Here is a 13,563-nt window from a genome sequence, read left to right as displayed (position 1 = left end):
AGCTTATTTTAAAGGTTCAACTAAGACAAGTCAACTGTAGTGCTTGGAGTCCATGGCTACAGATTATTAGGCAGACACCAACATAATCTTATTTGCCAGTTATTTCACTAAGAAACAGATTATTATTTAATGCTATTCTGTATGTAGCACTCAGACTCAGCTCTGCAGAACTGCTAGCAGTGCTGCCATAATGCATTTGAACAATTATTCCACACACATTCTTCATTTCCAGTAATCTTTTATTGCACACAATAACTTAGGTGTGGGGAAAAAAAAGATGAGATTCATCCTGATTTTCAAATAAAATCATGTGCATTACCTAATTTTATTGAAGAACTATGCTCATACCAAATTTTATCACCTGAAGCATACTACTGCCCCTTGGATACACAAAGCTACCCACACACACACTTTCTCCCCAATACTGCAATACATACCTCAGAATTCACCACTAGCTGCTTTAGAATTATTTATAGAACAAATAGTGGCACAAATCAGGACAAAGCCTATTTCTAGGAAAATCACAACAAACATATAAGTATGTTTTATCCAACATGCATGAATTTCTGTGGCAAATTCTCCCTTTACACAATAAGAACTATATTTCCCATAGCCAATTTGTAACACAAAAAAACATCACTGATGTATTTTATAACTAATTAGTACCAATAGTCCCACTGCAGAAGATAAACTGCAGGTCTTGAAATTGTACTTCTCAACCCCAAATGTTGGGACATCTCATCATTCTCTTACACTTTGGGCACCCCGAAACAGACTTCAGAAATTCTGCATGAAGGATCCATACACTAAGGGTTAATCAATCAACTTAAATATAGAGAATGACCAACATGGATGCAAGGTCTGAACATACTTTTTTCTACTCAAAATATAATTCAAAAGTTACTTTCAGACCATCCGTTCACTAAAGGAATCATTTTATTTACCTTCAGAACATTTCTTAGCATAGTATTTAACGCAGTCTTCATGCCAACTACAGCGCTCAACATACTCTAATTAAGCTAAAATACTGACTTGACTTCAATACCTGCAATATTTTGATTCCTTGTTTTAATACTGCAAATTGTGCATCTGGTATATATGTCATTGCTTAGACCATAAAGTCATGCTATCCCTTACAAAAACTTTTGGTATCAAAAATTCGTAAGATGAATTCCACTGAAGTGAACTCTGGTTTCATCCATGACTCTACATCATTGGATTTGCAATTTCTTGTGGTTTACAAGAAAGCATCACGTTTTCACATTGCCCAACAACTGAAATACAAACTAACCCTTCAGATGCAGCTGCAAGCATTTAAAAGTGTATTAGTAAGTACAGACTTATTTTTTTTTCCCCTACCGCTCTTAGAAGATAAATCCAGACCAAAAAAAATGGAAAGTTTCAAGCTTGAAAAACTAACAGTCACAAAGCTAAGCTCCTTACTTTCACATGTCTTGGAGAGGTGACTACTTACGGATTTGGCAGTTGCAGAAATGTACTGGATAACCATCTCACGTTTTGTGCTCAAGTCTTTATCTCTTAAAGGAGCTTTCCGTTCTTCATTTAGATTCATGTCTTCCTGTAAGGAAACAGGCCACACAACATCAAGACTATTTCATGCTTTTTACTATGTTTAGACTTCTTTTTTTCTACAAAGAGCTCATTTTGAAACAAGCAGAAGTCACTTTTTCCAGCTTATCTGCATTTGTATACTTCTGAGCCACCCAATTTTCTCATTTTAGTCTGTCACTTCAAGTGTTCATGGTTTGCAAGACTTAGATTTGAAATTGCATCAAGGGTAGTTACCACTGGTGAAATTTGGCTCAAGAAATAAAACTAGAGGATGAACCCCTAAATTCTACACCTCAACTTGATCACCTAAGTGTTAACCCTTGTGAAGTTCTTGTGGTTTTTTATAAAACCTTATCACAAGACACCGTTCCTGCACTACCTAATCACAAGGCTGCTATTACCTAGATTATTAGCTTGTGGCAGGGGATAGATGTGAATATGTTCCAACTGATGTATTTAAAACAAACCTCAAAATTCAAATAGCCTGCTAGATTAAATCTTTATATGCCTGTTTCAACTGATTAACCACAACGTAGTCATTACTAGTCATGACTAGTCTTCCTATTAAAAGTGAACATAACTTTGGATTAGCAACTAAAACCAGATTTTTCAAAGAATTATTTAGTCTCTGGGAGACAGATCTATTACCTTCCTCAACGAAGATTACTTGGAAAAGTTAAAAATTGATCTCTTCATCTAACAAGCAAATCAAGCAAGTATTAATTAACCCTTATCCAATCTTTCCAAAGAGATTCACAACTTCATTGAATAAAATAGAGCTACACAATGGAACAGGACAGTTCTCAGGCCGTAGTGACTGTATGGAAGTTAACAATGTTGAAAAATAAACCAGGAAACTATGTCTAACAATACTCAAAAGATTGCAATTTCCGATACTGCATGTATCAACACCAATGTGAACTGCAGAATTGATACACACCTGCTTTGAATGTTTCTTTCCGTATCACTAATAGAAAAGCTTGCTTGTGAGTAGAATACAAACCTTGACAGAAAATACTCAAAACTGTACAAAAATCCAGCTTTCTAAACATTAACATTTTACTAATGGAAATTACTATTTTCCAAAGGTATTTACCTAAGTTTATTAACATCTATCCTTCAACAGCAGTATCTAACTACAGCAACTAAGGTCTATAGAGGTTCACTTAAAGAGGCAAGATTTTTATTTTTGGCTTTTTGCCTTTGTTTTGTCTGTAGAAGTAGACCAAGTAATTACAACATACATAGTACCAGCATTCAGAGTTACTCAATTGTTCATGTGCCAATTTAGACAGGTCTATCAGGCCTATGCTATGCCCTCCCAAGTAGTTAATACTTCCAAAATGACATTTGCAAATCACTACTACATAATTACTTGCAACATGAAAACAAATAAAACCTCATAAAATGATCTAGCATGTCATCTTACCATCATTTTTTCAAAGAGATCCATAACTTCTTTTTCTGATAAGTTCAAGCAACGCTCATCAACAAGCGCCTGGGCAAGCGGGATTTCACTTATAGAAGGTTGAGAGTCAATAGGATGCTGAATGAGAGGTTTCTCTTTTTTCACCGCTGATTTTCTGAAGCTTGTTATTCTGTCACGCTGCAAAGACATCCATTTAAAAATAAGCAGAAATAGAAATATGGGAAAGCAGCCAATTACATGGCAGTAACACACACGTTTTTAGTTAATCCAAGCGGCAGAGTTAAAACTCAAACTGAACTGTAAGTAAAAAAATACTCTAACATTCAGACATTACTTTTCTTAGACAACATTTAAGGTAAATTCATGAGAGGTCACATGCAAAAGGGATATAATTATTTCTCACAGTTTCAAAAGTATACCAACTATGTTGAACTCTTAGCAGTGCAAAATCTTGAGTTCATCTTCTCACGCTACTCCCTAATTATCCTGATAGTGAATTAATATGGTACCACAAAGGTAATGTCCAAGCGTTCCTTCACCTGAAGAGCTATAAGTCTTTGGAGGACAACTGAAAAAGCCAGCGTTGGGAAGGAGGTACTCACAAGTTCATCAGGCTTATAAAAAAATCCTGCTAAAGTAAAATAAAGTTTGTAAAGGAATTAATGCTCCAAGCATAGTTCACAATTCCTTGACGTGTTTTTGAGTACGAACTCCTGAAATTAGTGCTTAATTTTAAAAAGCCAGGTAACGGATTACCCACACAGAAGCAGCCACCCATAGTTAAATACACAGAACAGACATTAGTGAAAGCATGTCATACAGTCTGCAGTGATGCTTCACTGGTTAAGGCTGACTTGGCTTATACCTTATACCAAACCCCCCACCTTTTTGTTTTTAAAGCATGCTCACTCAGTTAATTTGTTAATATTGGAAACAACCAACAAGAGCACCTTCCTTATAAGGCCATTTACTACTGTGTTATTAATATATAACTCTATTCTGAATAGAGTCAGATTTTTTTAGTTAATAATACTGTCTTTATACATATATGCTCATTTTGAGAACCTTTTATGTATAGTGATTTTTCTAAATCAATTGTTTGCATCAACAAATACCAGTGTATTTGTTTCAGGCACCTAACAGCCTTATGAAGACGTGCTTTCATCTAACAGCAGCTTATGTAGGGCTACCAGTATCATCATAGCAATTATTGCAATCTCTATGAAGACACGGACACCAAATGTTTTCTTTTCTATAATTAAACAATCTCTGTGAGATGTGATAAGTTCGGTGGAATATTTCATTTGTAGCAAACTTGGTTTCATTATGGATTAATCCAGCCAGGAGAGGAGAAATTTGACCAAGTGCTGTGGAATATGGGTAAGAAAGGTTCTTTCTTATTTTTGTAGTTTTGTTTCTTTTTCTTGATTTGTTATGTCAGGGGGTTTTTTGAGATCCTGTAATACTACCTTATATTTTTGAAGGGAAAGTGTCCCTAAATAAGCTGCATTCCCTTTGAGTTTCTTTGCAGGTATTTCTTGTTTTGTTTTGTTTGCAGTTTTGAGGGGAGGGGGTTGGGGTTGGGTTTTCTTCTTAAGTCTTACATTTGTGGACAGAAACACATTCCCTACAAGGATACTATTAACTTTTTTAACAAGGCAATAGTATCACTTTAATCCCATTTTTTCCTTATTAGAATAGTTTACATGACATTTTTTGGAACTAAAATTAGCTCACGGCCTATTGAAAAGGCCAAAGAAATGACATAATGCCTGAAAGGCAGCATCCCAAATCAGGCAATATCCATCAAATGCAGTTATATTGTTCACTTACATTAAAATGCCCATTCGGCAGTCATAAAAAAAGAAGTTAAGATCGATTTCACCATGCTGTAATCTGTTTGAATGAATTTGTTTAATCAGATTGCAATAGTGATACCACTTTAAAGCCATAAATGAATCTTCTACATGACTCGTAGGTACAATTTCTTCATTTCAGACATGGGATGTTTAGCTAAGAGGCCAGCATGGTTTAGCTATTACATATAGAAAATTAAAGTTTCTCATTTTACTGAAATCAATTTTGATATAAGTTTCTGTAAAGGTACTTCGCAACAGGTTTCAAAGTATTCAGTTATAAATGAATACAAACGTGCTGTTTGACATGCAGTACCCTCTCATATTACCCAAAATGGTTCCACTTGAATCATGTGGCAAGCCACTTTGAAGAACCACTGCAGATCCTCTACTGTTAAAAGAAGGTCAAAAGAAATAACACTTCAACTGTTGAATAACAGTTTCAACATTCTCCTAATAGGTATCATTAATTACTCCTCTTCAACTGAAGTTACAAATTAAGATCTCTGGGAACCGTAGCTCAGTTTGCTGAAACCTAATGCTTAATATCCTTGTAAGAACATGTTACATTGTCCACAACACTTGGAGTAAATTAGCATGCAGAGTGGAGTTACCATTGCAAATCAAGATGTTACAAAGACCTTACCACATCATCTGCCAAAGTTTTTATTTGAATATTCTATTAAAAAAAAAACAACACACACAAATCAAAGAAAAAAGACAGGATTACCTAATGTTTCAGAATAAGGTCTCTATTTCATGTATTCTAACATTAAAAAGGACTTAGATTCACTAAGTATTCTAACAAAACCGCACCTAAATGAGCATGGAATTTACTACATTTTATGCAAAAAAGCAGGCTTGCATCCCCTTTCACCTTGTCTTTTGCCTATTTAACTCATGAACCTGAAACCTGTAAGCTCCAGCACTCCCACTGTTTCATAAAAATGCACTAAGCTGTCTTAGAAAGCTTTCCAAAACAAACATGGACTACTGGACTTCAAACTGAGCCAGCAGATAGCTCTATGACATTCTCACTTCTGAATCCTCCTCGGAGTTGAGGAGGATTCCCCATGCCCTTGCTTCTTGAGCCTCCCGCCAACTTCTCCTGAACACCCAAGTAATGGAAATTTATAGACGCAGTGGTTGAAGCCTGTGTACTAATGATGCACAAACCAGTCACTATCTCTCCCTCCCTTGTACCCTCTCACTGTCACTTAACAGCACTAAAATCCTGCTGACAAAGCTCATGGTTGTTACGCTTTTATTCACAGCCAGAAAAGCAATCTATATTGCATACCAATATAAATAATCATATCAAGGAAGCATTTAGTGAATAAACATTGCTCAATTTACACCAAGCAGTCACAAATAGGTAATTAAGGTCTAGCACTTTGGGGGTGTGAAATCCAAGACAAAAAGTACTGCCGAGTTCTTCATGACAAACTGCTGAGTTTCTGTATGAGAAAAACTGGAGTAGGTGATCCATAATGACAAACCCTGCAAGTCACTGGTTAGGAAACAGTGACACTATTTTCTTGGACAGCAAGGTTTCAGATTCCTTGGTTATGTTCTCATCAGCCAAAATGAGCAGCGTGTTTCTAGTCAACATTCCGTTCCACTGTGTTTTTAACACAACAGACAAGTTTAATGTTACTGGAAACGAACCTAAACTAACTGTTCAACAGACACCACACAACATTTTACTTGCTCCTAATTCTACTTTCTGGCTATAGTTGTCAATATGGCATTTCTGAAACAAAAAAATTGGGAAGACTTGACAAATAGTGGAGGAGGCATCAAGGTGGGAAGGAGGAGCAATGTGTTCATACTTTAAGCACTCTGGTACCCAGGACAGTGTGATGGATTGACCCTGGCAGGCAGGTCAGTCCCCACCCAGCCACTTGCCCATTCCCTCACAGCAGGATCAGGCAGAGAATCAAAAGTGCAAAAGCAAACCAAAACCCATGAGTTGAGATTAAGGGGAATTTAACAAGTGAAAGGGGGAAAAAAAGAGTAGATGAAACAAACGATGCAACAGCCATCACTCATCACTCACCACTGGCAGAGCAATACCTACCCAAGCCTCTGAGCAAGTGCTACTGTGGAAAGAATTTCCCCTCCCCACCCCACCACCCCTGGTTTTATTGCTGAGCAGAGTGGTATGTGGTATGGAACATCTCTTTGCCCAGTTTGGATCAGCTGTCCCAGCTGCCTCCTGCCCTAACCTCTCGCCTACCCCATCCACCTGAGGGGGAGACACAAAGAAACACTAAGCCTTGACGCTGGATAAGCACCGTTCAGCAAAAGCTAAAACACTGGTGGCTTAATCAACACTGGTTTGGCCACAGAGCTGGAATACAGCACCATATGGGCTGCTGTGAAGAAATTATCTCCACCTCAGCCTGACCCAGTTAATACAGCCAGAATAAAACCTTTTTCTTACTAATCCAGATGTTGACACCAACCTTCTAGCTTCCTAACCGCCAAATCTCAAACCTCTTCCTTACACCTCTCCTGTGTTTTCACTACCTGGACTTAGTACGGAGTTAAAAGATGAAGTAATACTCTAATCTTCAAATCAAAACGAAGATGTCCTTACTCCTGTAAACAGAACTTTTCTTTTTAATGGATATTATTGAGGAAGGAGTCCAAATGAAGTAAAGCCTAACCATGACTTCAACTCAGAGACAGCTATGTAAGCAAGGAGTTCTAAACTCTGCATCTGTTTTAGCAGTCGCTTGTACTAGAAATGGTTTTTTTTCCCCCTTCTCATTTAAGTACTGTCAATCTTTCCCAGAACCTGGAACAGGATAATCTACTCCATCTCTACGTTTATACTGCAGTTGTCACTCAAACTCCTCTGGGCAAAATACAGAATACTATAGCAAGATACCACACAGCATTTTTTCAGACATCTCAAGCACACTTCCCAAATCTCTTTATGGTGCATATGCTCACATTACTGCCAGTAGCTACTCAAGATAAGCAACACATTTAACAGGTAGAAGAGAAACTGCAAGTAGCTGGAGGCAGAGGCAAGGCAGTTATGTACCTGCCAATTCTAACTGACACACAATTTTGACAGTCTCTTATACCAACAAAGAAACCATGCTTCCAGTCTGATTTAAGAACATAAATCCAAAGTAGTTTACCACCCCAGGAGGAAGTTTAAGATATCAGAGGTTTTGTAGTCAATCCTCTAGCATTATTCTTTCAGCCATCTAAAACAGCCAGAGCATCAGAAGGTGAAAAGAAATCAAGCCTTTCCTAACTTCATAAAGACACTAACTCCCTGATTTTAGAAGCAGCCCAAAGGCAAAGGTTTTGCACAAATCCTTATGATAAAACACTGGCAGATAAGGGATATCAAACCAATATTTGTATGTATAAACACACATACAATTTAAGAAAGTAGCATATCATCTCTCTTTCTTAGTTTTTAATAACACAAACCACAAACTTCATCAACTCTTACACCGAAGAAATATTTCCTACTGATTTACTTAGTTCTTCACTTAGAAGACTTAAACAACAAAATTTTGCCCTGTAGTCTTTCCAGTCCACCAATAGTTAAAAAAGATCATTTTCTTCGGTACAGGGAAGGAGTAGCATTCCTGTTAGACAATTTAACCATGTGTTAACACTCAATTTTGTAATTAAATGTAAAAAGGTACCTCGGAAGTTGTGAAAAGATACCTGAGTTACCTCAGCTGATGTGCAGAAACTGGAACTACACACTCATTTAGGACTTATTTAGGACTTTCAAAACCTTGATCCATGACAAAGTATACCTGCCATTACTAGTAAGATTAGTAAAAACATAATTCTCAAAGTGTTTGCTTTATAGTAACTTTTTTGGCTTTATAGTAACTTTTTCAAGGAACATCACCATGCTTTCAAAAAGGACTTATACCAAGTGCTGTAATCCATCTTGTGCATCAAAGATACTTCAAGTTAGCAACACCAATAGTTTTCCTACTATTGTCGTACATTTGCATTTGGTCTATATGACACCACGTGGAAAGTTCTTGTTTGCTTTGCAGATGTTTGCTTTGCAAATTCCTTAAATAAGCATTATTTAAATTAATTTAACTAAGGCTTAATCTATAACCTGAACATGAAGGTAAAACATTCCCTGGGGCTCTAAAAAGTGAGACCGAGGAGCATGTGAACACCTTACACCAGGCTGTGAAAACAAAGCTGGAAAGTTATTCATGTTGACAGCACGGAATCAGTGCTGTTAGACTGGAGGATGGCCACCACGTTCCCAACCAGGAATGTGCCTGGTTTTCCTCAATTACTCTACTTTTTTCCTCAGGAGACTGAACTTCCAGAAATGAGTGATACTAAGAAAAGAAGTTTGACAACCCCTCACAGTAAATAAAGCCAGAGGGTCTCCCACGTTGGTGATTATTAACAGCAGAGGGCACCAATTCTTTAACCATAGTGCTGGGAGATGAGTGCCTCAGCACTGCTCCCAAACAGGAGGGAGGGGAAGAAAGGCCAGAGGCACATGAGTCACACTGGACACTTGCCCTCACAAATGCCATTGCCTGGTCCTCAAGAGGTGAGGGAAGAGGCCACCTCCACATCGTGCCTCTGTGCAAGGGGGACACAGCCACCCTGAGCAGCAGCCTGGTCTGATTAAAATGGAAGTTGAGGGAAACTGAAATGGCTTCCTCATTTTTGTCGGATTAGCAGAACACTGTCACACTCCCAAAGCAAATGGACTGCTCTGCATTTTTGCAGAAGACTTCAAAGAACCTTTTACCAAAAAGCAAATTAATACACAAGTTGGGGGGGAAAAAAAATAACTGTAAACAAACCTAGATAGCCCCAAATTAAACAGTTTTGTAATGAGCTATAAAGGAGTCAAGGCAGACAATTAACCTGGTTTTCTTATTTGTATCTCAAACTGCCATTACTGTTTTGAACAGTTTATTTCAGACAATAATTTCTTGGGTTTAACTGGAAGTAAGCTTTAAAAATCAGAGCAAAATTAAAAGCTTCTTCCAAAAGCTGCAGCCCCAAGTCAGCCTAAACCAACAAAAATGCTGGTTGTGAGAATAAAGGGCAAGGGTGGCACCAGGACAGCCCGATCAGATTAGACTTCTGTAGAAACAAACTATTTGAGAAAGCCTATTAGAAGAAGTGGTTTTCACATTAGCCACTGCAGCGGCAAATAAAGCAAGCTTTGGCATTTTCCATTTTCTACTGCTAGAGTCCAAACGTTTTCCATCAAGTCTAACTTGCACTAACCATATCAGGTAAGTTATCATCACTAAAGCAGCACAGGATCAGCAGAGTTTGTAAGAGTTCTGATACATAACTGGCAAGTTCTTCATACAGCACTTGGTATAGTCAGGATCTGTTTCTTATTTTGATATCTAGTGATCATACAAGACAGGTTTTTCTTTTGAGCGTCTTGGAAAGATGTATTGTGACAGTATAGCATGTTTTTCAGTACAGATGAATGAACATCTCCAGGATGCTCTATAGCTTTTGAATTCCTCACTTAAAACTATCAAACAACAACTTGCTAGTTAGAAGTTCTACAAACCAGACTTCTGAAAGAGACAAGTCATACTTCCATTCATCAATTTCACAACAAGCAAGCACTGCAATAGGGCTTTTAGGAAGGGTGTACTAGCTTACTAGGCTCAATATGCAGGTTTAATGTTTTAAGAAATGTTTAGCTAATTAACACTTAAGAGACATGGCAAAACCTGCCCTTACAACCGAAATTTAAGACCTTTTATTTTAGCTTGAAGCTTTTTATTCCAAAATTCTAGTACTAAAACTAGGTTTTAGTACTTAATTTAGAATTGCATGTGGCATTGCATAAATGTTAACCAACAGCAGATTTTATAGGACAAATCTCAAAAAAAAAAATGAACAACCAACCCACAACCCAAACCCAACAACCACAACTCACATAAGTAGGTACAAAACTCTATGGCTACATCCTTAAGGCCCATAAAGATGTAATTAAGGATTTTCAACTTTAAGGATCCTGGGCAGTCTAGCAAATGTCTATAAAATAAGTGGAGCAACAGAAAGAGATATGAAGTTTCTGCATAGGAACTACAGGTACCTCCAGGAAGACGTCACATTTTACATGCAGTGCCTCAGTTGCACTACAACAGGTAAGAATTTGCATAAAGAAGTCATTATTCACAATCCAAATGCAGCATATGGGACTGCACCAATTGTCAGCAGTCTAAATGGGTAAAATAAATATGGAGTTGTTCATGTACCTGAATCATAAGGCTAAGCATATACGCTGCTGCCATATACATTTTATTTTTTGGGGTCATCTGCAGACTAGCATCACATTTATTTTGGGCTTAAATAATTTCACTTTCATAATCTTGGTAATGGATACTTTAATGGTCTTTCTTATGTTAAAAAGAATAAGATTTGGTAAGTTGAGTGCCAATTACATTTCATGGTTTGCTTGATAAGAAAGCACATGTCAAAATCTGCACCTCCTAAGCTTCCTTTAGTAAAATGCTAGTAGATTAGAAGTGCACTGGAATAATTTCGCTTGTCCTTTGATACACCCATGTTGCTTTCCGTGCGTATATTTGGTGCCTGTAAGAAGTGCCAGATACACTTTATCAGACAAGAAGCCATCTGTCCAAGTGGTTGCTATTGTGCTGCTACTGGGCAGGATTCCTTGTCAGTATCAGCATATTCTGCTTACTGCACCTACAGTAAGGAAATCAGTTGGTTTGGAAGAAAATTACCAAGTGGTTTTTCCTCGGAAAATAGACTGAGATCACTTCCTAAACTGGTCACTTGAATAGTCATTGGGCCAGCTTCCGGGACTTAATTAAAAATGAACACAGAACAGCTCCAAAAGCAGTAAATGGATGGGTTAGATGCTTACTGCCCTGGTTGCATGCCTGCTGCTTTTCTGCCAAGCATGATTGTCAGTACCATACTCAGCCCTGTATCTCCGCTGTTTGTGTTTCAAAAATGCAGTTGTTTGAGGTTTTAGGGAGCTTGGCTTTTGCTTTATTGGTGTAGTATTATAGTGAAGTGCTTTTGAAACATTCTGCAACAGTTAAACTGGAAAAACCATGTTAAAACAATTGTTGATATAGTAAGTGTAGACTTCATCTCTATTTTATGTTGAGATCCAAGCAGTGGCTTTGAGCCCTTTGCTGTCAATGCAGCGGCAGAACGAAGCCAGTTTCGCTACACAACAATATTTGTTGTGCATGAAATTGCTGTCCATCTTCCTCCCTTGTTCTGGGTGGTCCCGAGTGCAAGTGGCTGATCTCTTCATTCAGACATGCTGTGGAGCTGCTCAGACCAAGTGAAAGCTATTACAAAGCCACTGAGTTTGGTCAATTAAGGGTAGTGAGAACAGGCCTCCTCCTTTTATACCTCACTTTCTAAAGAGAAACACCTTTTTCATGTTGACAAGGTTCCCCTTCACCCTCACTGAGGCGCAGTCTTTGTTTTTACACTTTTATAGACATGCAGTTCTTTTAACTGCAACTATATGCTTTGAACTTGGGATTAGCCTTTTGTGGAAACCTACGATTTTCCTTCAAGATGGGCAATGACCAGTTAACTTGACAGCAAGAAAGTTCTTTTCAAATCATTCCAAAAAACCAAGCAGAAACTGCATTGAGAAACTGATTTGAGAAAATCTACTTGTGAGTATTTTACTTTTGACAGACTTTGAGGAAGTGAGGATGTGTGTATTTGCTTTGTTTGGGTTCTTTTTCAAATAGTAAGAAAATCCCACAAAATCCAACCAACCAAAACACAGCCCACAAAGGAACTGGCAGTGGAAGGGATGCACTGAGCCAACGAAGCAGGAATTACTTGTGAACATTATTCATTTTGTCTGTACCCAGCAGTCTTGGAACATATGGTCACAGGGATCACGTCAACAACTTCTTAGAATAATGTTGTCTGTCTTCCAAGACGCAGACTTCCCAGCAAAGAACAAGTATTTTATCAGAGCAGTATTTGATCCCTACATTAGAAAAAAAAGTTGATGGTAAAGTTACTTTTTTCTCCCCTCATAATAAATGATGTGATACTAAAACTGGGGAAAATGAGCAGTGCTGCTGCCATAGTGAGGAACTTGGGCTTTTCCTTGAAGAACAGAAATTCTAAGTTGAGTAATTTCTGTGAGCACAGAACAAAATTTAACTCAACAGTCAAAGCATATTGGGTTAAACTGAATGTATAGCAGCTGTGATATACACAAGGGCTTTCTGTTCCTTTTCCTATTCTTTCCTGTTTATAACAGCTTCCCGAGAAGAGGATTTGTCCTTCAGGGAAGTAGGAAATGAAGCAGCATGTGAATAGAGAGGAATTATATGGTACATAATAACGATGAGGTCAATAGTATCATTTGACTTCAGTACAGTTGAGATTCCCTGTGAAGAAGTAGCAGGAATTCAGGAGGATTACAGGTGCTTGTAACAGGTTGCAGAAAATCTGTTACCTTCTGCTAAAGGAGAAAATAAGCCAAAAAGATCATTTATCACAATATTGATGGTACATGCTTAGGTTACCCCTGAACACCTACATGAAACCTTTATAAAGGTTTTCCCATAAACTCACAAAACAATTGTTTTCAAATGTAAAATGTTAACTGATGGGATTACTGCTTATCTCCTAAGTAAGTCAGGAATCAGTCTGAATCACAGAATACTGTGAACTAACCTTAATGGA

General features: G+C 37.7%; 1 protein-coding gene across 8 annotated transcripts in view; it reads right to left on the bottom strand.

The window, feature by feature from the left end:
• The window catches only part of DIAPH2 (diaphanous related formin 2), a 233,921-nt gene that overhangs the window by 210,807 nt on the left and 9,551 nt on the right, over positions 1 to 13,563 (bottom strand). For 5 of the 8 annotated variants that reach the window (XM_030498240.1, XM_030498235.1, XM_030498237.1 and 2 more), the window contains exons 2-4: positions 5,504 to 5,536; positions 3,002 to 3,178; positions 1,475 to 1,579 (exon numbers count right to left, since the gene is read on the bottom strand). In XM_030498240.1, coding sequence (XP_030354100.1) covers positions 1,475 to 1,579; positions 3,002 to 3,178; positions 5,504 to 5,536 — 315 coding nt within the window. Of the gene's footprint in view, positions 1 to 1,474; positions 1,580 to 3,001; positions 3,179 to 5,503; positions 5,537 to 11,348; positions 11,455 to 13,563 lie in introns of all 8 variants that reach the window. The other 3 variants (XM_030498239.1, XM_030498241.1, XM_030498242.1) reach the window with 2 other exon arrangements.

The sequence above is a fragment of the Strigops habroptila genome, chromosome 9 (genome assembly GCF_004027225.2).
Source record: "Strigops habroptila isolate Jane chromosome 9, bStrHab1.2.pri, whole genome shotgun sequence".
NCBI lineage: Eukaryota > Metazoa > Chordata > Aves > Psittaciformes > Psittacidae > Strigops > Strigops habroptila.
Note: the sequence above shows the minus strand (reverse complement) of the source record. Positions and strands in the feature narration are given on the sequence as shown.